At 39.2% G+C, this 22,853-nt stretch overlaps 1 protein-coding gene across 1 annotated transcript in view; it reads right to left on the bottom strand.

Annotated features, from left to right (window-relative positions):
• LOC102310367 (cadherin-12) overlaps positions 1–22,853 on the bottom strand; it is a 102,347-nt gene that overhangs the window by 22,223 nt on the left and 57,271 nt on the right. Inside the window, exons 4-7 of the mRNA XM_005932084.3 lie at positions 21,972–22,091; positions 19,612–19,779; positions 17,010–17,197; positions 720–973 (exon numbers count right to left, since the gene is read on the bottom strand). Of these exons, the coding sequence (XP_005932146.1) occupies positions 720–973; positions 17,010–17,197; positions 19,612–19,779; positions 21,972–22,091 (730 nt within the window). The remainder of the gene's footprint in view (positions 1–719; positions 974–17,009; positions 17,198–19,611; positions 19,780–21,971; positions 22,092–22,853) is intronic.

The following is a 22,853-nucleotide window of genomic DNA, read 5'->3' as shown; positions in this document are numbered from 1 at the left end:
ATTAAAATTGATAGAATTATGAATGCAGAAAAGTCTAGCCAGATTTTAGTGGATCATGCAATACCATCTGGAAAGCATTTAACTGGCAACAGCGTCATTTTTCCAGCACAAAAGTGATGCCTTACATGTTATTAATGCAACAAAAGTGTATCCTGCTCGACAAATGTGCCTCTTCAAAGTTCAGACCTCATCATGGCAGACAACATCCAGAGAATTGTATTGTATGCCCTTTAACAAGACTGGAGAACTATGCCTGAAAACTGCTTACAGAAATAACAAGAAACCTTGCTTAAGAGAGTTCAGACTGTACTGGAGTTACTTATACTATCTGGTTACACCAAATATTAACCTTTGAATTATACTCATGTTTTAATAACTCAGTGCACATATTTCCCATTTTTCTGCAGAATATAAAGAAATGAGAGGTTACTCAAGACATTTGTGTAGTACTGTGGAGACATATGTTTGTGATTTAAATACAACCACTTCCTGGGGCATTAAAAACAAAGGTTTTCCAGACAGTTTCCACTGTGTGCAAAATATTTGTGGCAGTTTAACTTGAAAGAAACCTGAGACTGGCTTACCCTTTGATAAATCAGATCACTTTTCCCACCACTAGGATATAACAAAACTGATAAAACTGAACTGTGATTAAACACCATGTGCAGAAATATATGTCTACAGGATCTACTTTTTAATCCTGAAGAGTTTAACTTTACCTGACTGGGCTGCTGCTGGCATCCAAATCCTGTGCAGTCACTGCTCCGATGATGGTCCCCGCAGGTGTGTCCTCATACACATCCATCACATAGGAGGGCTTATTGAACACCGGAGGCTCATCCACATCCAAAACGTTAATCTTCACTGTTGCTGTGTCTTTGAAGGCCCCAGAGCTCTGAAATCTTGGATCCAGGTGAGCGTTGGAAGCATCTACCTTAAAGGTATATGCCTTCTTTGTTTCATAGTCCAGAGGCTGAGTGAGGGGAAAAAAGAAGTAATTTTTACCTCCAACTTGTTTGCAAATCATAATTGTGTCATGTCTTTGCACTTCTGATCTAATGCACTTTTGGTGTAGTGTTCATCATGTACGTGCTAAGAGCTCTTGAGGAAAATGCTGCAACTCGATATCAGCATCGCTGTTGACAGCAGTTTCCTCTCACTTCATTTTTGTTATATTATCATTTTCAAGCATGAGTAACTGCTATCAAATGTCAACATCAGTCTTCACATTCAATAAAAAACAGCATTACGTGTTATTTCCTGTATTTATTCAGTTTGGCAAAACACATTCAAGCGGCATTGTTCACACCTGCCTGCAAAGAAAAGCTGAAAAAAAGAGTAAATGCATGTGAAAAAAGCAACAACTGATATGATAGGAAGGATAATGATTGTGTGTATGCTTGTTGTTTACATGACAGGTCAATTGGCAGTTAATAGTACAGTAGCACCAAGTTCATGAGACACATATTGCAGGTCCTGACCAGGTCAACGTTTCCCCCCCTCAGGGTGATAAAGTCAAGCAGCACTTATTTGGTTCAGCAGGACTTCACCCCACATACAAGAGTTCTCAAACAATAGCTTCAGAGTTCATATGTTCTTCCTACTTGAGCGTCTGACATATCAGCTCAGGGTCAATTAGTGAAAAGCGAGGGGTGGAATGAGCGGCCTCGGCATGTCTGCGAATGAGGTGTACACATCCGACAGCAATGACACCCGTGTTCGTGCTTCTGCCTGTCTCCTGCCCTCTCATGTGTGACCAACCGTACTTGGCGAGCTTGCAGTCGGTCACGCTCTACTGGCCGGGAGTCACATGAGAGACATTCCTTTCTGTGTATTTCAAATTGACTAACATGTAACCACTATGGCAGCAATGCTATCTCCCTGCCTCAGGTCTTTGGCTTCTCTGGCCTGCTGTTTCAGAAGACACCAAGTGAAAACAGCTGGTAATAGGGCTGCAAAATGTTCTTATGTGAAGAGACAAAGGCTGTGGGAGAGTGGGTAAGCTAGAGGATGCCTAAAATTGAGGATTATTTTTTTTTGCCATGCAAAATGAATATGACTAAATCATCTGTCCAAATTAAATGCACATGAATTAGCAATGTAATTAGAGTCCAACCACTAGAAATAATCAGAGGCTGTGCAGTCATGATTTCACAGTGATAACAGATGCTTCTCAAGCCCTCTGTCTCTCTTCCATCTCCACGGCTTCACAGTCTTGCACTTACAGCAGGTGTCCATAAAAAGAAAAAAAAAAGAAAAAAGAGAGCGAGAGCACTATGTGAAGGCAAGCCAATCTGAAAGCAATCATTGACCATCAACCACCATGATTGGTTTGATTACAGTGCACCAGATGCAACTGGCTAGGCACAGCTATAAGATTCTTTAACAGGAAATACACTCTGTCCCTTTCAATCACTCTCAAGAGGTGACAACATCAAGGGAAGACAGAGCTCCCTGAAGCAACAGTCTGGTGTAAAAACTGAATTAATTGTGGGTGTCAGTCAAATTCTGATCGCCGCAATCAAGCGAGAAGTTTCCCCAAAGTTACACCGACACCTGCAAAGTAGTCTGAAATGTACAACAGTCAGTGTTTACTGAGCTTCCTGCTGTGAATTCCTGGAAACCAGCATCAAAAGGAAATCTCTGTGCTTTTGTTTCTTAAAAAGTATGTTTGAGAGAACTGAAATAACTGCACCAATAAGATATTTAAAACAGTTCTCATTACCTGAATTTATATGATTCAAACCCCGCATAAACAAAGCAAAATGAATAACATACTAATAATAGGCCCTCTGGCATAGTACATCATACTGTGCCTGGACCGGCATCTGTAGACAGCCATGCATAGTTCAACAGTAATACTTGCACAGGTGGAGAAGGAGGAGGGAAGGCGGTGGTGGGCCTGTGGACAGCAGGAGGTGTACGCCCGGCCTCATTAGCCAGAATCTCACTGGGGATAGGGAGAAGCTCTGCTTTCCATCTCAACATGCTGCATCACCACAATTAGGATACAGGCCCAAAATCTCACCCTTTATAACTGTCTAATTTTCTTGTAATCCGTAGCTAGCTGAGGACAGTCTTGCGGGATGCGATGAGGAAATGCTCCTTTCACACACCGACTTTGCCACAGTTTTGACACAAATCTCCTAGCAAGCGCAGCTGGTGTCTTGGAGCTCCAGCTGACAAATGACTTTGCATAAATAATGCCTGAAAACAGTTGAGCATGAGCAATGCTATTTAATTGCATGTGGATTCAGGCATTTTAAATGTGACTGTTTTAATAAGGCACTCTTAAACTGCAGCAACGCTTAGCCAATTTTGTCAGACTCAAAAAGTTACCTTGCTATATCTTAAAACTGCTGGTTGGTTTATTCGTTATTACTACATATTTGTCACATATGAGTTATGATTCACATATTCTTGTTTCTTTTTTTCTCAACTTCTTTGCTTCTGCAGTTATACTCTCTGCATTTGCATATTTGCAAATGTTTAAACATTTCTCACAAGCCACTAACTACAAGGTGCTCTCAAATCTGTGCATTCACATTCACCCTCCCATTCACAACAGCTTTGTTTGACAAAAATTCCTACTTATTAAGATGTCCCAGGTTTTATGCCAAGATATTAATAGTATGGTGCATTTCTTTGAAAGATGTGTGTCTTTTCATAATTATGAAACACTCACCTTTGTTAGCTGAAACAGCCAATGTGGCAACTAGAAAGTGTTTTAAATGTCATAAAAATATTCCTGCCCTGAATCATTTTATGCAACATTTATCACATTTATAACATTTTGCTCTTTATGAAACTTAATTAAGTTCATTTGACATGTTTATTCAGTGTGTAACAATTCAACAGCGTGGAAGACTAAAATATAGTGCACAGGAGACCAGGAAAATAATTTAAAAAATCCAAACCTTTTAATACCCTCCCCATTATATTGTTTTAAGCTTACCAAACACTGCCAATAATATTTGATTGCACAAAGACCCCCCCAGGATATTTTCTTCTACAGTATCAAAATAAAGAGCAGAGCTCTCAAATTCTACACTAGCATTTGAAAACTAAAAACACACAACAAACACCCCGGCATGATAAAGCACGTATTAGTGCTTTATTATGGCTTTATTATTTTTTCTTTTTATGGAGTACTATGGCAGACGATTGAAAGGTTTTGATATCGAGTCTCCTATTAAATGAAAAGAGATGACAACACGGGGGCAAAGTGCAGTTCATTTACTTCACAAATGGAAGCGGGAGATTAGACAATGCATGGACAAACCATCGAGCAAATTCCACAGTGCAAGAGCTTCACGGCCTTTTAAATATGTCTGAGACACATGATGGTCCAAGTATGTCTGGGATAGCTGTGGTTAAATTGGAATAAAATGGGACCAGGAGGGGGTAATGAGAAACTCTGAGTTAATGAGAAGACGTACTAATGTGTCAACGCTTGACTTGGGGAGAATCAAATCAGACCTGCAAGCCATAGGGGAAATTTCCCAAGAAGGAAAAAAAAAAAAAACAGCCATTCATTCTGTGCCTGCATGTATCATTTTAGGGTTTTTTTTCTCCCTCTCCTTCGAAGATGACCTACTTATGAAGCCAGCTCTGTATTGCTAAGTATTACCCATATCCACACATGTATATTGTCCATAAACAAGTTGCATACCATTCAATTACATGTTTAAAGTGTCTCATTATTGCTTCAGTTGTTATGCACCTTTTTATGGGTGACTGCAGACGCAACAAGGAAGCGTATCAACGGCGGAATTTGTAAGGAGGACAAACCAAGTTCCTCTCATGTCAGTGCTACTGCTCTTCAACATCACAACAGAACATACTTGAAATTCTAGACATGGCGCAGCGCCCTTTGATATGTAAATGTGCACCTTCATTGCACTGGCAGTGATACTGAATGAAGGAACTTTATTTATTTTTTCCTTGCCAATTGAACCTGTTATGTTCCAAGGGAATTTGTTAATTCAGAGCTGGGGACTAATCACAGCATCATAGTCTCACAGGTACAGTATTATCCTTCACACACGTTAAAAAGTCCTTACATCGACAGATTCCCATGTGTGAATACAGAACAATGGATGAGCTCGTTGACGATTTATACTGAGATATTATAAGGGCAAGTCCAAAAAAAAAAGTAATTTACGTCTCACTTGGCACTCATTTCTGTTTCTACTCGCGCCTTCGCAGCTTTCTCTCTTAACAGCATAAAGTGTTAGTTGCAGCTGTTGTTGTTTTTTTGTTTTGTCTTGTTTTTTTTTTTACCTTGGTGGTTATTTTAGGGATGTGAGAGGCAGGATGATATGCATATTTAATAAGTTCACCGTTTGTTTGTGCATTCACTTCAGTATACTGTAACAATAGCAGAGTTCAATACTCTTCTTCAACTTCAGCTATGCTCACCTGCTAATGGGGGGGGATAGTTTTCTGCCAATAGCCGGGACTGTATCTAGTCTTTCGCACTGACGAATCATTATCACAGCACAGCAAGCCATTGGAGGGCTGATTTTATTTGTTTGTGCTGAATCCCTGTGTTACCTGAAGAGGGCCGAAGATTAAATGGGTGAAAAATCCAACAGTGTTGGTTAATCTGTGATGTGCAGAGCGGCTTTAAATCCGTTTAACCACAGTATTATATATTTACAATACTGCTTATGAATCACCAACCCCTCCAACCCCCTCGAGAGCAAATCAAAGTTAAGCCAAACATGCCCAGAATATTACACATTTCTAATAGCAGCCGCGTGAGCCAACATATTTCTCTGAATAGCAAAAGTGCGTGTTGTCTGGATGCTTATTTCTTGTGAGATCAATACCTTCCGAGCCTACATGACAGCCAGTCCAATAAGCTAAACACATTATTTGTTGGATACAAAGTCGCTTCAGATTCCACTGAGATTGTGAGATGAGCAGTTATGAGGCATGGTTTGTCGCCGGTTTAGTAGGGCTGTCTAAAATGAATGACACCTTCATGAAGTCACCGCAGTCATTGACTGACAGTTTGGGGAAATTCGGCCATGCAGAAGAATACTTTTGTCACTTTTGCCACAATTGTGCTATCAGGAGTCAACTGACCACAGAGCACAAAGAGCTTATCATCAGTAGAGAAAAGCTTACATGCCCCAGAGAGCCATTTCATGTCCCTGTGAATACCAGGGGGTCCTAACACTGCGGAGAAGAGCTGCTCACTTTATTGTGCTGCCATCAGTCACATCGGTTTGTGTCCTTGGCTGCCTCGAAGCATCTCCATCCCCCCAGTGTTCACAACAGTGGAGTGCCATGTGAGAGCCTTGCCAGCAGCTCTGTCCACACTGCAGTTGAGTAGAGTGACTGTGAAAGACTCGCGCTGCCACTCTTAATAGGACAGGGTTAGCCATGAGATGAGCCCCGAGACACTAGTTTAATCTATAACACCCACGCCTCCCCAGGCCACCGGAGAGAGAAGGCACTTCATCGACTCCTAGCACCACCTCAGCCACCTCTTTGTCACTCTCTCTCCTCTTTTTCTCTTGTTGTACGTATTTGCTCACAGACGGCACATGCAAACACAGACGTGCACACACATTGCTCCCTGCTTGGCGTCTCGGCAAGGTGTTATTCATGTGTTGGACACCTGAATCTCCCGCTGTGCTGACATATTGTTTCCTGCTTCCCCCCATCTCTGGACTCCTTTTACACCAGGCCTAAAATAACTCATTTCACCTCCTACTGGAACATTCGGCACGTTAATCAATAGATGGGTTTCAACTCTTGTCTTTGAGCAGGACTAGGTAGTATCATGCCACTCCGTGGTCTCTGTTTTTTGGGGGATTCTTTTTGGCGTGTATGTTTGTTTGTTTTTGTTTTTTATTTGTTTGTTTGTATGTTTGTTGGGGGGGGGGGGGGACTGTTATTATCCTATACAAATATATAGGTTATGAGCATTATATGTTTCAGATGGTTTCACAATACAATGACATGTTATTTCAAGACATTTGAATGAATGTGCCTTTGTCTAATCAGTCTTCTTTGTTCTTTTGCATTCAACCAATATTCTTCACAGTTTTTGGTCCTTCAAGCAGCTTGTTCATTGTGTTTGTCGTTTGACCTTTTTTTTAAGCAAGTATCTCAGGGAGATTGAAAGGCGCTAACAGCATTCATGCTCTGAAATGATTACTGTTCAAACAGCACAGTAATGACATGTCTGATGAAGAAATTAGACTGCAGTCACTTTATGGCTTCAGTAAAATTAAGTCCTTAATTGATGGCAGGAAGGCTGAAAAAAAAGGCTTCTTCTCTCAGTACAGTCAATTGACTATGGGGAAGTCTAAATATGGACATTTTGAGCAAAGGCAAACCAAGCAATCAGTCGAATTTGTTTTGCTCCCTATTGGTGGCACACTCTTTTCTTAAATGCCATGCAACGCTATAACATTAATCACTTGAACATGCTGTTCTTTGGGAGCAGAAAAAACATGTCACCTTATGCAAGCTGGATGACTCATTGGCTGACTTTGACTGCTGCTTTATTAACTCAAAATCTTGAAAGACCTTCTTTCTATTTACATTTAAATACATTAAATAATCCAGCTTGTACGCTAACATAGCATCTATAAGCAAGAGTGATGGAGTCTTGAATCTTATAGACTTCTTGTATGAAGCATTATCTCAGTTAAAACTTTTCAGATATGGTCTGAAATTTGCTTGTGACAGCATCATTTGCAAAGCAAAAATTTGTCAGCCCAGGAAAAGTGCTCTTTGATTTGGTAAGTTTGGAGGCCAGTGAACTTACTTTCATGTTTAAGAAACCAGTCTGAGATCATTTGAGCTTACTTACAATGTGGCCATAAAGGGACAGACACAGTTAACAACAACAACCAGGTGTAGAGTTTAAATCATGCTGAATTGGTACTAAATGGTTCAAAGTGTGCAAACATTGCATCAACACCACCAGCAGCCTGTTGATGGCAATATGGATCCCTATTTTCATGTTTTTTGCACCAAATTTTGACCCTAAATTTGACTGTCAGAGAAGACATTTTTTCAGTCCTCCGTACCATCCAGTTTTGGTGAGTTGTGGCAAATTGAAGGCTCAGTTTCCTGTAATTAGCTGACAGGAGTTGTACCTGGTGTAGGCTTCAGCTGTTCCATTCAATCTGCTTTGTGTTTTAAAGATGCTGTTCTGCAAATCTCGGTTGTAACAAGTGGTTATTTGATTATTAGCTCCAGGCAGTTTGTCCAGTCTCCACTGACCTCTGGAATTAGAAAATGATTATTACCCTGAGAACTCCCACCCACTCAATGTTTTTTCACAGTCTTTCAGATTCTCTGTAAACTGAAAGATTTTTGAATGGGAAATGCCTGTCTGATACCAAAAACCACAGCACATTCCCCTTTATTCCCTATCCCTATATCCCTGTTTCTCAGTTTGAACCTCAGCAGGTCATATTGACTTTGTCTACATGGCTAAATGTACTGAATTGTGGCGATGTGGTTGGTAACACAGTGGCTGGTGAGTATATGCTAAGTTTGAAACCTTCAAGCCATTTTTTTCTTTGTCAGATGTTTCAGCACCAAGGACAGAGTGACAAATTACACCTATGTTCACGGACTCTGTAAAACTAATTATTTCTTTTATAGTAAGCACTAAACTTATTTCTATGTAAAGTGTACTTTTGCTATTGCTGCATGTATGTTTCTATAAATGTGGCACAATGCAGCACAGAATTTAAGCACAAATGCCTACAGCGTGGACGCTACATTTTCTGTGTATTTGGTTTGTTTGAAAGTTGGTATTCTTAAGATGAAGCTTGTCTAAAGAGTGTCTAGTTTACGCTTCGTGCTGTTTATAAGTTTTCACTTTTTCTGTGCATTTTTTATGCAATGATCTTCCAACACTGCCTTGACAACCAACTTAAATATATTAACAATAATCTAACAATCCTAACTGACGACTTCAAAATCCATGGCAACCGATTTTTAATAGACAGGACCTTTAAAGCTGAGGACAAATCTCTATACAATATGTCTTTCATTAATCCATTCTCACCCTCATGTTGGTAAAGCTTCAGCGCAAAGGTGTTAGGCTTGCCACAGAGAATAATTGGAGTTCAACATGTTGTAGCATCAAACCACTGATTAATAAACTTACTCCACTCTTGCTAAGAAATAGCCAGACCATGAACATAAACTATAGAAAACCTTGACAACCAATCAAAAACGATGCCAGACATGACACCATTGTAGCAAAATATCCAACAGCAGCTCAAAAACACTGTAATATCCAAAGAACCATATCATATTTGTCTTATCTAATGATGTGTTAAATTTATTTATTTTATTTTATTTTGTCTGAATTGCCAGGCACTGGAGATGAAACATAGCCATTTGGCTAACTCTGGCATATTTACATTGATATGTTCATTAATATAGACTGCCCCTTTTAAATAAAAATATTTCAATTCAAATTTATTTAAAAAAGGAGATTTGCCAGTAGGATGCCCAGATACATGTAGATTTAAGGCAAGATGGACTGGCATGGAAATGCTGTTATCATCTGAGGTTACAGGAAATCTAGCTGAGCTGTCCAGATTTTCCCTAGCATATTGCATACATATGTTCTAGATATATTATTTTACCAACCCCAGTTGTTTATAAATACTCATGGTTAAGCTATAGATACAGCAGCTTGCAACTGAAGTCGTCTGTACTTCTCTACAGTGGTTTATGGACCACTGTCGCTCTCTGTGGTAATGGATTTGGAAGTGGTGCCAGAGGTTTGCAGCAAATGCTCTTTATTCAATGCACTGTGGCCGCTGGGGGCATTCAGTTTTTACAGGGAGGAGATAGTCCTGTATTAAAATAGATTCCCTGAATGTGAGCCAGCAAATATTAAGCCACACAAGCTGTCATTAAACAATGCTGTTCCTTTAGGCCTCGCACATTTCAATTACACATATCTGCCATCTTTTTTTCCCTCCCAGGAGAAGGCAAATAAACAGGCAAATGGACAAACAGCATTCAATCTGACTGAAAACTATTCTAGCGTCGTAACCCAAGGTTATCATGCAAGATCTCTCAATGTGTGGGTGTGCGAGTCTTCTCCATATACCTATAGTGGTATTTGAACACACTGTGTGCCACTGCATGCTTTTCCATGTACAGTATGTCCCTCTGTATGCACACATTTGTCAGTACGTCTCCTTGGGAATTCATTGGTGGATTTACCTATTGTCTCCCATAATCTTATGTTTTGCAGATGGGATGTGCAAATTCCCCCTATGCCTCTGTGCCTCTTTTTTACCTCTCTCCCTGTATTGGTAGACTGGGAAACAGATGATCATCCTTTGAACCCAACACTCAGCCTGATCCTCTTATCATAGCCAACCTTCCTGAGTCTTTAATTTGAGGTCTGCCAAACTCTGCTCTGTGCACAATGTGGCTCTTGTCTCTACCCCACTGTTTTTAATGTGTGTGAGAGGAAGGGAAGTAAAAAAAAAAAGACAAGAAAGACAGAGAGGGAGGGGAAAAGGTAGAGTGAGGGGTGATCTGTGCACATTTGCACACCTGTCTCTAGGGATAGTCTATCAACCTGAAAAAAGACAAGTCCGTAGGCAGGTCAGTATTCTGGGGAACACAGTGAACAACTCTTAAAGGCTTCATCTCTGGCTACCTGCTTCCCACACCTTTCCAAGGCAATGCTCATTCTTCCTCTTTTCTCTTTCTCACTCCTGCTAATATCGTAATACCAGATGGGACGGAGCACGTGTTGTTTGGCAAATTACCCTGTGGGGGGTCTGGTCAGTTAGAGGGGCTCAGAATGCCTCCCTTCAATGCTGGCTTTGTACAGAACCATGCTACTGTAGGGGATACATCACAATGCTGCATTGTTGTTATGGCAGCATATCAAACATGGGAAGTAAAACAATAGCAGGAAAGATGCATCCCTGCCATCCATCGAGGCTATGCCTGATGTAAACAAATAACTGTCTTCATTTACATTATAATTGCCTCCTGTTTCAATCTGTTTTTCCATTACTGTCAATGAGAAGGTCACGATATAATGATCTACAGCTATGACTATATCCACTATTCGCTTTCAGTGTACAGACGCGTGCCTATGATCTACACACACTGGTTTGCACATGTTCATGCACACACGTATAGAGCATACTGAGGGAGCTCTTACACTAAGCAGTGAATCAATTACTCACTCAGCTGCATATTTTTGGAGGATCAAAGGATCACACACCTTTGTGTAGTCGTGTGCTGGGGCATGTACTAAAAATGTACCAGTTAACGAATACCTCAGTCTGATAGATCAGAAAAACAAATGCAGATTAGCATTCCCCCAAAGAAAATTTTAGACACTTACATCAGAAAAAGCCTGAAAGGCACAAAATACAGATAGAATTGGCTGCACCTTTTTTTCAAATACTTCTGCAATCAGATGAAATAAATGCTCCGTCCCTGAATAAAATGAGAGACAAAAACGGATCTGTTGTAACTCCTTAGCAGTGATTTTTTTTTAGTGAAGAAAGCAAGTTTTAATGTGAAACCCACTTCTTTAACTTCTACAAGTGATTTTTCATGTGAAGGAAGACTCTTTTTATACACAATTACACACAACCAAAAATAATTACGAGACAAGAAAAATTAAATGACATCAAATGAAATTAAAATTAAATGTTGCTGTTAAATAAGTATTTAAAAAGAAACAAAAAAACAGAAAAAGTTGTGGCTTATCGATTACATATGTTCCAACACATTTAAATGTTTTCTATAAAAGCATGCTAAGCATAATCTTTAGTCACTGACATTTATATTGTCTTCTTTTCCACAATGCTGACATTTTCTGGCTTTTTCATCATGCAAATGTAGCTTTCCTTTGCACTTTTTTTCCCCCCTTTTCTCTTGAATCTCAATACCACTGATAGAAAATGCCATTTAAACTCACCACAGGGGTCTGCTGCATCCTGCTAAAGTGAAATACGCAAAAGAATACGAAGGTATCAGTGTAACAATAGACTTGTGTCAGCTGCTAAGTGATTGAGAGCTGATATTTCTGCATGTTTCTTTGTCCATGCGTTAGAGAGAAAGCGAGAATGCATGAAAAACTTTATATGAGTACATCTGTGTAGTTTATTGTGTGGGTAATTTTAACTTTTACACCTTCACATTATTTGTTCTCTATTGTTACATGACACTTTCTGAGATAGTGAGCCAAACATTTGCCAGCTGTTCCAGTGATACTGGCATGATGGCAGAATTGTGGAAGCGTGAGCATTTCTGTTATTGTGTTATGGCTCCAAATGGCAATGAAAGGTATGAGTTTGTGCACTGCTGAAAACAACATATTGCACAGTATTAGTTAGGCCTGTAATGCTTGATGCTTTCATAAAACAAAACAGAGTGGAGAGGCAAACAAATCAACATCAGGAAGCTCGTGTTTCTGTGTACATAGGCACTTTGACTTTGATTTTGATTAATATGGCACGATGAAGGCAAAAAATCAATCCAGTGGTAATTAAAGTTATATAAAATTCTATTAATGCACTTTTTTGTGATGCATGCCATCATTGTAAAAGCTGTACCTTTTAAGAGATGGCCGGTGAAACCTTAATGAGACTGCAATGTGACTCTTCTCTGCCCATGCAGCACTCACCCACCCACGGCAGTTGACTTGAATGCTTTCAATGTCCAAAGAGAAATATCATCCTTTTGCTGTGGGTGTAAGAGTGACATTATGTCTATTTATGTGTGTTAACATAAGTTGTTAACCAGATTTATCACAAAGAAAGGGTCACAACAGAACAGAGCATAAATGATTTTAATGAGGATATTCTGACTTGAAGAAATTTAGAGGTTTGCTTTTTTTGTGTCACAGCTCTTTGTCTAAATCTAAAATTGGATTTTTCTCTCTACAGATAACACAGAACGGCTGAAAAAGCAAAGAATCAAGGTGCTGGAATGACCAAGACAAAGTCCAGAACTCAGCCTGATTGAAACACTTTGCTGGGACCTTGCTTTTGGTTCCTTGCTGGAACCAAAATTCCTCCACAAAGATGTGACGAGACTGATAAAGTCATAGAAAAAAATGATTACTTCAAGTTATTGCCGCTAAAGGTGGTTCTACAAGCTGTTGAATCATGAGGTGTACTCAGGCGTTAAAGTGGACCAGCAGAATCCGGTACAGCGTTCCTGCACCTTGAATTAATGAACATTTAAATCTGATAGACAGGTTAATGCATATTATTGCTGAATGAGTTCATTTTTGTGTCCTGCAGCCTGTGTCCTGTAGCTGGCTGTTGCTTTCAGTAATGGCACGAAGACATTTATTCAGCAATGAGAAAATAATGAAAAGACCTGGTCACATTTTTTTTTCCTTCTCATCTTTGTGATGTATTTAAGGTGCAGATGTAAATACACTCGATCACTATACAGCATCTAGGTAACACCACAGAAGTGGAATGAAAGTAAATGAGAGTAAATGAGGTAAATTGTTTTAAGTAATTTCAAATGTAACTTTTCAACCTGTTTAAAAATGACAAAAAAACACAAAAATGTTTCTGCACAGTTCTGCTTATTTTTTCAAAGAGTTTTAAAATCAGACACTGGACAATTGATGTATACTAATTTTGTGTTATTCAAATCTAAAAAACAGCAATGGATATTGGAGTAGCAGCACAGGTCACAGTTTTTTGGTGGTCTTGATGAATACTTCTGATGGTCTTTCAAAGTTTCCCTTTGGACATTGGCTGCTTTTTCATTTGCTTTCAGTACTTCTACCTGACTGTTTAGAGAGGAATGTTTATTTTGGTTTCTTAAGCCACTTACCACTTATATTCAAGTATAAAAGAGGCACCTCATTGGATAAACCAGTGTTGTCTCTTTACATAACAAGCATCTTTGTAAAGACTTAAATTAAATCATACCAAATTCGTAACTTGCTGCCTGTTACAAAAACAAATAATTTGTTCTCATTTTTTTAAACTTGGATTTATGATACATTCTGTCATAGTTTTGCATTTCAGCCAGTGGTGTTATGGATCTAGGGAAAATGAATGGAACTGCAAACGTAGGTTTTAATTTACCATGTAATGCAATGTGGAAAGCATCTGGTTGGCAACACCTTGATTTTTCAGCATGGCAATGATTCTAAATACACTGCCAATTCAGTCGAACTATACCTGGACAGAAAAACCCACAATGGTAAGCTTTTGGTCATGGATTGGCCAACACAGAGCCCGTATCTCAACATTAATGTAGCAGTGTGAGATCATCATGACCAACATCCAAAGAAAAGTTTTGAATGTCCTTCAAAAACTAGTTACTAGTCCATGACAAGAAAACTTCAGGTTCAGACTGTCTTAAAAAGCAAAAAGCAAAATTACATAATTTCCTTCATTAGGGATTAAGAAATTATTCTGATTCTGATTCAAAGCTGGTCAAGGGAAATACTGACTTTCATACCACAGAGTATCAGGGCCACATTAGGAAATATATATATATATATATATATTATTAATCATTTTGAGAATAAAGTCAAAATTCTATTTCAGGAAAAAAGTTGAAATGTGAAGATTCCTGTTGTGGTTTTAAGAAAAAAAAACACACAGCTGTTTTGCTCTATACAAAATGCCATCTGTAGTGAAATCAATTACACTTACAGTTACAAGGAAATTATCCCTCTTTTAGCACATAAATACTATGTGGTGATAATAATAAGGACGTTGAAAAAACGGTGCAGAAATCTGCATCTGCTCAGAACAAAAAAAGCACACAAACTCTGAGTTGGCCAGATTTGTACAAAGCAAAATGGCTGGCAATGGACAAATGCAAGGAAACAATGGTTACACTCTTCTGCAATAAAGAGAATGTATGTTGTATCACACAGCACGACAGTGCCAAGGCATTTTGCATTTTGTTCTTAATGTGGCCCTAACACTCCTTTGTACTTTCAAGCTAATCAGACTTGTACAAACTCTGTTTTCCCCTAACATAGTGTGTCTCCATGTATGCACATTTCAAAAAATCACTGAACTTATTCCCCATTTCCATTCCCCGTAGGTGGCTGAAGACTTTTCACACAGCACTGTCTATACATATTTAAATGTAATAATGGATTGCATAATCAGTCTTAATATAGCTTCATTTTAGCAGATTAGAAGTGATTGCGCTGGCTGGACCATTCTATTTCTCTCTCTAATTTTAGTCTGTGGCTGTAATGGCCTTTTTTCACCTCTTGCAGTTACAGGCCCCCCTCGAAAATGTGATGACAGATCTCAGTGGGTTTATCCTAGGAGTAATACATTTCACTAATATCACTATGTGCCACTTACCATTTTGTGAAGTGTTATCATGGCCACTCTAATGCTGTGTGTGGTGAAAGAAGTTGGTATTAAATGAGATACTTTTGCTCTGTGGTTCAAAACAGCCAGCAACCAAGACCTCTCGCTGTGGGTCACAATGCTCTCGATGTATTAATCCATTTAGCAGAAAGAACATATGGCATACTAAATGAGCCTTGACGTGCTGAGTGAATGCTTTATATAGCACAGGCGCTCAGAGAGAGTTATGCCATGTCTCTGTGCTGTGCTTTAAGGCATGGACAGCAAGGACTCAAGCAGAGAGCAACATCTCACAACTGAGAGATCACAGGTGTGGCCCTTGCATCTGCCTAGTCCAGCATTATACAACATAACATAAAGAGGGACTACCTGAACATTTTCACTTATTTGAATATTGTTGCTATGGCCTAAAAATGCTACAAAAACCTTTTGCAGTGCTCAAAACTCATACTAAACATATTATCCATGTGGACATCCTGGGTGTAAAGATAACAAAAAACAATGTGTGATGGCAGTAACTAACAGAGATGGGCAGTAACGTGTTATTTGTAATGCGTTACTGTAATCTGATTACTTTTTTTCAAGTAACGAGTAAAGTAAGGGATTACTATTGCAAAAACGGTAATTAGATTACCGTTACTTTTCCGTAGGAACGCTGCGTTAGTGCGTTACTAAAACCCTGATTTTTTGGCGAGAATGTCTCATGACAGTGACGTAAGCGAGTGCGCCGTTAGTGACAACAGCTGTGTGCAGATCAACAATGGATCATATATCGAGTGCAGAGAGAGTATGAGCGTGCAGCGTTTAAAGCGTGGAAGTTCCATAAAAAGTGACAAAAACATTAGCGTCCGTTGTGCGTGGGAAGAAAACTTCTTTTTACAGCGAAAAAAAAGCCCTAAACAAGCACCGAGTGCACAAGGACATAATGGGAAATTCACTCGCGGATTCTTCCACTGACCGCTGCGGCACACCTGCACCAGGGGAAACCTCCGCCTCCCCACTCCTGCTTTACAGGTGAAAATAGAGCAAAAGGACCACTGAGTCTTTGACTTTATTTATTTTCTGCTGTGTTTTACTTGCTTCTATTTGAAAGACTGAGTGTAAACACAAAAAATATTTTATTTTATGTGCTGGAATGTGCAGAAAATAGGTTTAAATGTTAAACTAATTTATTCAAGTCAGAGAATGGTGCATATAATTAAATTTTTTGCTTGATGCATAAAGTTAAAAGATTAAAACGGATAAAACAAGTTAAAAAAAGATACTTTTCCATTTGATTACATTTTGTATGATGGATTATGCAGAAAAAGTAGAATTGGGTGACAGATCTATCGCTTTATCACCTCTTCAGGTTGTAAATTGTGTTTTTAAAAAGTAACTAAGTAATTAATTACTTTTGAAAATAAGTAATCAGTAAAGTAACTGGATTACTTTTTTGGGGAGGTAATCAGTAATTAGTTACTGATTACTTTTTTCAAGTAACTTGACCAACACTGGTAATAATATGCTCATGTTACTGCAACAGCCTGACCCGTAGAGATTGACACAGTCCGTTTTTTTCCCATTTCTGGTAACTCAACGCTTCCAGCAAATGCGTGTGTTAATGTCATTAATAAAACACGCAACCATTATTTGAGACAATTAGCAATTCTGAGAAGCTACCTTTCTGAGAATGATGATCCCCTCCTGGTTGTGTTCATTGGTAGTGATATCAAACATGGCGCCTCCATCGCCCGGCACAATTGTGTACTCCACTTCTGCATTTTTTCCGATGTCCAGGTCATGGGCTTTGATTCTCCCAACAGCAGAGCCCACTGTAGACGATTCAGGAACTCTCAAGTGAAAGAAACCTGCCAACAACAACAACAACAACACAAAAATATGTTTATATAAATCAGACAGGACTCATTTGTTATCATCTGTTGTCATCAAATGGAAATGTAGAGCTCCTTACATCCTCTGTGCTTTAAGTATTCTCTCACCGAGCCAAGGATGTCTTATCCACCCACAGGCAAAGCAACTGATATTCTCTGTCTGAAGTCAGGCCTGTAGCTATAGGCATGATATTATTCAATTTTGACGTGTTTGGACATCAAGGCTGCTCGGCTCCTTGAAATTGGTTGGCTCAACCTGTAAGACCAACATACACAAGAGTCCAGGGGCTTTGATACTACCAACAGCAGACATTTCTGCCGAGGATTTGGGAAGAAATCCATAAGCAAACAAGCAGCAGGTTGATTGATTATCACTTACACCAGGTGGTGGATAGAAATTCATCTCTTTTTTTTTCATTCTAAATTTCCCTACTCTGGCTCAGAAGGATATCAGTTTGAACTATCAGTTTCTGCTGCTGCCAGAGAATCTAAAACTTTACTGTTGCATTAAAAATCAAGTGCCTACACCTAGTGACTTCAAGGAGGTGGTGTGGGCGATTCAGTAGAACACTGAAAGTGGACCTGGAACGTCTAAGGGTAATTACACCACTGATTTTGTCCTTGCAATCTATATAAGTTTAAGAAATCTCAGAATGATGCAATGTCAGAAGGCACTGCAGTATTATTCATGATGACTGGATTAGCAAGCACGTCTAATCAGAGTCCAGCAGCTGAACCTGACCGCTGCACCAGCTTCACTGCTTTGCCATTTTAATAAGCAAATTCCAATCATACTGAATCAATACTTTAAAAAAAAAAAGCAGCAAAGACCAGTTACACGTTTTTTATTTGCTCAGCCTTTATTTGACAAATAAAATCTTGCTTGAACTTGAGGATTAGAAAGGATCAATAAAGAGAACAAAATGTGCAGAAGAAATTGTGTGATTGTGCTTCTGATAACAGTGGATTCCTACTTTGGTTCTCAAAAATAAATATGCTAAAACAAAACCACCAACTGTCCAATACCACAAGAAAATAATAGCGTACTATCTTAGGACTCATTTGTTATTCCTCAATTTTACTGTGGATCATAGCTTTTTCCTTCATATTGATCCAAGGATTGAGAGAGGAAAGCTGCAGCATATGTGTGAATCCAGGAGCTGTGATTAAATATAATCAATAAATAATCAAATACTCTCAAGAACATCCTGTCATTTCAAAGTCTTTTCAGGTTCGTGTCCTTTCAAGGATAGAACAAGAACTTTTTGTAAACCCCAGAGTGAAAAAAAAATCAAGTTATAAATTATTAGATGGTAACAAACAGCTGTTATGTGGCACTGTCATTGGGTTAACAAGCTTCTAGGATTTAATTCAGCTAAGCCAGATGCAGGTACTATACACCGCTATTAGTAATGGCATCTGCTGGCTTTCCATCACAGAGGTTTAGGGGATTGACAGTTCCCAAACACATAATCTATAATAACAAGCAACGGAAAGACAGATGTGTGGTGGGTTCATACGGCAATATATTACTGAATCAGACAGAAAGAGTTCTTCTACGCATGACCACCGCACATTATTTAAACCTGCAAGCCCCATATAAATGGAAAAAAGAAGAAGACAAAGGCAGGATTTAGGACAGGGCAGAGGAGCCACCATACTTGGCCCAAACCTCTGTGCTGTGACAGCATTATGGAAATATCAGCTTTTCCTTGCAGCCAAAGGAGCTTGACCGTCTGACTGCATCTATTTACATTCAGAGGAGGCCATTCAGTGTCACCTGAAATACCAAGAAAGTCTGCATCAATACAGAGCAGTATTTGTGCTTTCCTGTCATACAGTTGCTGGCTTGGAATAGAAAACATTGTGCAGAGAGTTTAATATTTATGCTCAGTATATGCAGAGAAGCTTTCACAGATCAATGATTTTACAGAATTGTGGATTTTTTTCCCCCTGCATGGCTTCTTACATGACCTGGTGAACGCTACAATTGAATTAATCTGTTTAGCAGCTTATATAAAATACTGAGTAAAATACTGAGTTTAAATACACTGGCTCAATCCCTGATGCATCAGCGACATGCTCAAATCTAATCCAAATATAGAAGGATGCCCCATGAGCGAAATAAAACCAACCCCGGTTTATTTGCCAGGAGTAGTAGCAGTAGATGCAATCATGCAAAATAAACAGGCCATTGCTTACGACAGTGCATAATGACAAATAATGAAAAGCAATTACAAAGAGTAGATATGATGAATACCCCCTGCCCCGTTGTAATTGCACAGTGTTTATTTCATTATCAAAAAAATGTGTGAACCTGTATAAGGTCATCTCCATCATCATTGCTCTACATAGCAGCCAAGACATTGTTTTCTGCAAAGTGCACTCACTTTTAGAGAACCTGGGTGGGTTGTCGTTGACATCGCTGAGGGTGATGTTGATGGTGGTGGTCCCAGCCAGTCCCCCCAGCTGGCCCCCCATGTCCTTGGCCTGGATTAATACCTGGTACTGTTCCTTCACCTCTCTGTCCATATTGGGCAAGGCTGTCTTTATAACCCCTGGTGTACAGCAAGATTGATGAGAAATACAGATAATAAAGAAGAGATATAGCAGAGAAGGAAGAGCAGATAGTGAGAGACAGAGATGGAGAGATAGAGAGACAAAGGGAAAAAGAGTGGTGAACATAAAATTCTCAGAAAAAAACAGTTGATGCCAGATCCACAATTTACTACAAAAAGCACAATATATTTCCACCTAAGCAGCTGACTCCCGTGTAAGAAGCTGCATATGTGCTCAGACCAAGGCTGAAATAGAGGTCATCTTACAAACTGGAAACACTTGACATTCAATAGGGAGCTCTGGTGAAGCCATATAATGATTCACTTGAGGATCAGAGACCCTGAGATCAGAGAGCGTTTGTACTGCAGATTAATAGCTAGGTCAGTGGGAGGTTGGCAGGCTAAAAAGAGGCAACCAGCATAGGTGGGTCCACACTTTCTCCTTTTCTCATTCTACTCAATCTGGTGAGGATGTCCCATTTGATCCGCAAACATCTAACATGTAAGAATCCAAATCAAAGACTATAGTTATTTTTTTTAACTTCTGTCATCTTTTTCTTTTGGGAAGAAGGAGAGTGTCTCTCCCTGTGACATGCATGGTGATTTATGTATATTGTTGTCCTCCTGCCTTTGCTCACCTTTTACCTCCCAGTGTTTGTTCCCCTTGTTTATGTGCGTTTGTAGATAGCTGCAGACCCAGCAGGGCAAACATTTGCTTTAACAGTTTGATTTTTTTTCCAGCTTCAGTTTGAAATACAGTCACAGTAGGTGCTCTGTAAAGCTCTGGGATGAGCAGCATAATCAGCAACAGATTCCACCATATCTGGCTGTGTGATATGTATGAACCTATTTTCATATGCTTTGAACAGTTCCAGAAAGCAAGCCAACAGCGGCCTACTACCAGCAAGCACTGGCAGTATGAAAGTACAGTATTCTTTATTTTTTTATTTAGATTTTTTTTTAGATTCAGAGCCATCATCTGCCATGCTCCCCCTGCTGCCACTCCACAACCTTTTTAGTGCCATTTCCTTCACATGAGACCAAAGCGCACATATAAATAAGATGGAAATAACCAACACTGTTAATGTCTCACCACCAGAGACAGATAGATACTGGTTAAAATTACCTACCTCTATATGCACACAACACTGGCTAGCCAGCATCTATATGCCTGAGATTCAGTAACGAATTAATGACATTCACCATATTCAAGGTGAATGTGTGATGTTAGAGCAGTTTGGTTTTAGTGTAGCACATCCTATAATCCAATTTTAAACCTTCAAATAAATAATTCAGATTCTCAGGTCTTATTGCCCCAAGGTTAATTCTGAGGCCTGTTTTTCCCGAGTGTTAAATTCTCACACATGCTCACACATTTGGTAAAAACCAAATTCTCTTGGGACAATGCAAATCACATAAAGCCATATTTTATTCACAGTGGAAGACAGAAAACATAAATGTTTAAACTGGACATTTTACTGTTTCATTAACATATTTGTTCATTTTGAATTTGATTGCAGCAACATATCTGAAAAAAAATTGGGTCAGGTAGCGTCCTGACTTAGTGCATTTAAAACAAACTTTGGCCCAGAGAAGAAGGTAGTGTTTCCCGATTATCTTCACTTAAGGCTTCTTCTTTGCGTGCTAGAGCTTTAACCTGCATTTTTGGATATCACGATGAACTGTGTGAACACAGACAGTTATTTCTGGAAGTGTTCATGAGCCTATTAAGTGATTTTCATAACACAATCATGACTATTTTTAATGCTATATCTATGCTACAAATGTTCAACAATTTGTAGATGCAGTTTTTTTACAGATTGGTGAACGTCTGCTGATCTTAAATTCTTAGACACTCTGCTTCTCTAAGAAGCTCTTTTATACCCTGTCATGTTACTGACCTGTTGCTAATTAATAGAAACTTAATGCAAAAGGTTCCTCTGGCTGTTTCTTTTTAGTACCACTTAGTTTTTCAGCCAGTTTTTTAGTCGTGTCACTGCCACTAAATTGAAAATGAGACAATATTTTTTAATGAAATGATCAAATGTTTCAGTTTAACATTTGATATGCTTTATATGTTCTGTTGTGAATAAAATATAGGTTTCTGAGATTTGCAAAACATTGCATTATTGTTTTGTTTAAATTCTAAATCTGTTCACAGCACAAACAAAAAAAAAACACAAGTACTTTACCTGTTTTGGGATCAACAGAGAAATAGGGTTGCCCGTGGAGGATGCTATACACCACTCTGGCACTGTTTCCATAGGTAGGGTCATCTGCATCTGTGGCTGTTACTTGCGTCACATATGTCCCTGCAGACAGGAGTCAGAAGACATATTGACTCGATCTAATCGCTTTCTTCATTAGACCGAGATCCAAACTCTTTGAACCTCATCAGTTTGCTAAACAATCTCACCTGACACTAATGAATGGTGAATCTCTGCCGAGAAAGCCTCAGCTAATGCGCAACATTCACAGCCCCTGATGGAGTGCAATGAGCAATGAGGAGGAGTGCAGAGGAGAAATAATGTGCTGGGAAGTTGTTCAATTTTCTTGTTGTGTGTGTTGATTTGTGCATCGCTAAAAAGTAGCTGTTCTTTAACAATAGAGCAGCAGTTTTATGTTTTTGGTTATTTTTTACCCCCTTAAAACTCTTATGTGACTATTCATTATACAGTGTAACCATTAAGAAAACAAAGGGGCATGGCAAGAATAGTATTAAGATGGCAGTCTTCCAAACTCCTTCAGTAACAGGGACAGAATAATTACTTGTTGGATGTTTTGCTCATCCCTTTTAACTAGCTGGCAGTGAAAAAACTATTTCACTAACACAATCCTGATTAAATGCATTGGAATTAAACAGATTTAATAAAAAAGTTTCTAGTGTGAGGAAACAATAAGTGATGCCTTGACAGCATGACTGTTTGACAACTCCACAACTCATTTCTGGGGGTTCTCGTGCAGATGGACCAATTGTTTAGGAGGACTTGCAGACAGGTTGACATTGATGCTTCACTCGCAGTGTACATACGTCCACGTCTCAACCGCATGCCTACGTCTGGATAGCTGTGCAC

Source organism: Haplochromis burtoni, unplaced genomic scaffold (assembly GCF_018398535.1).
Source record: "Haplochromis burtoni strain Fernald_Lab_line unplaced genomic scaffold, NCSU_Asbu1 Contig_101, whole genome shotgun sequence".
Lineage (NCBI taxonomy): Eukaryota > Metazoa > Chordata > Actinopteri > Cichliformes > Cichlidae > Haplochromis > Haplochromis burtoni.
The sequence above is the reverse complement of the archived record's forward strand: the minus strand, read 5'-3'. Positions and strand labels throughout refer to the sequence as shown.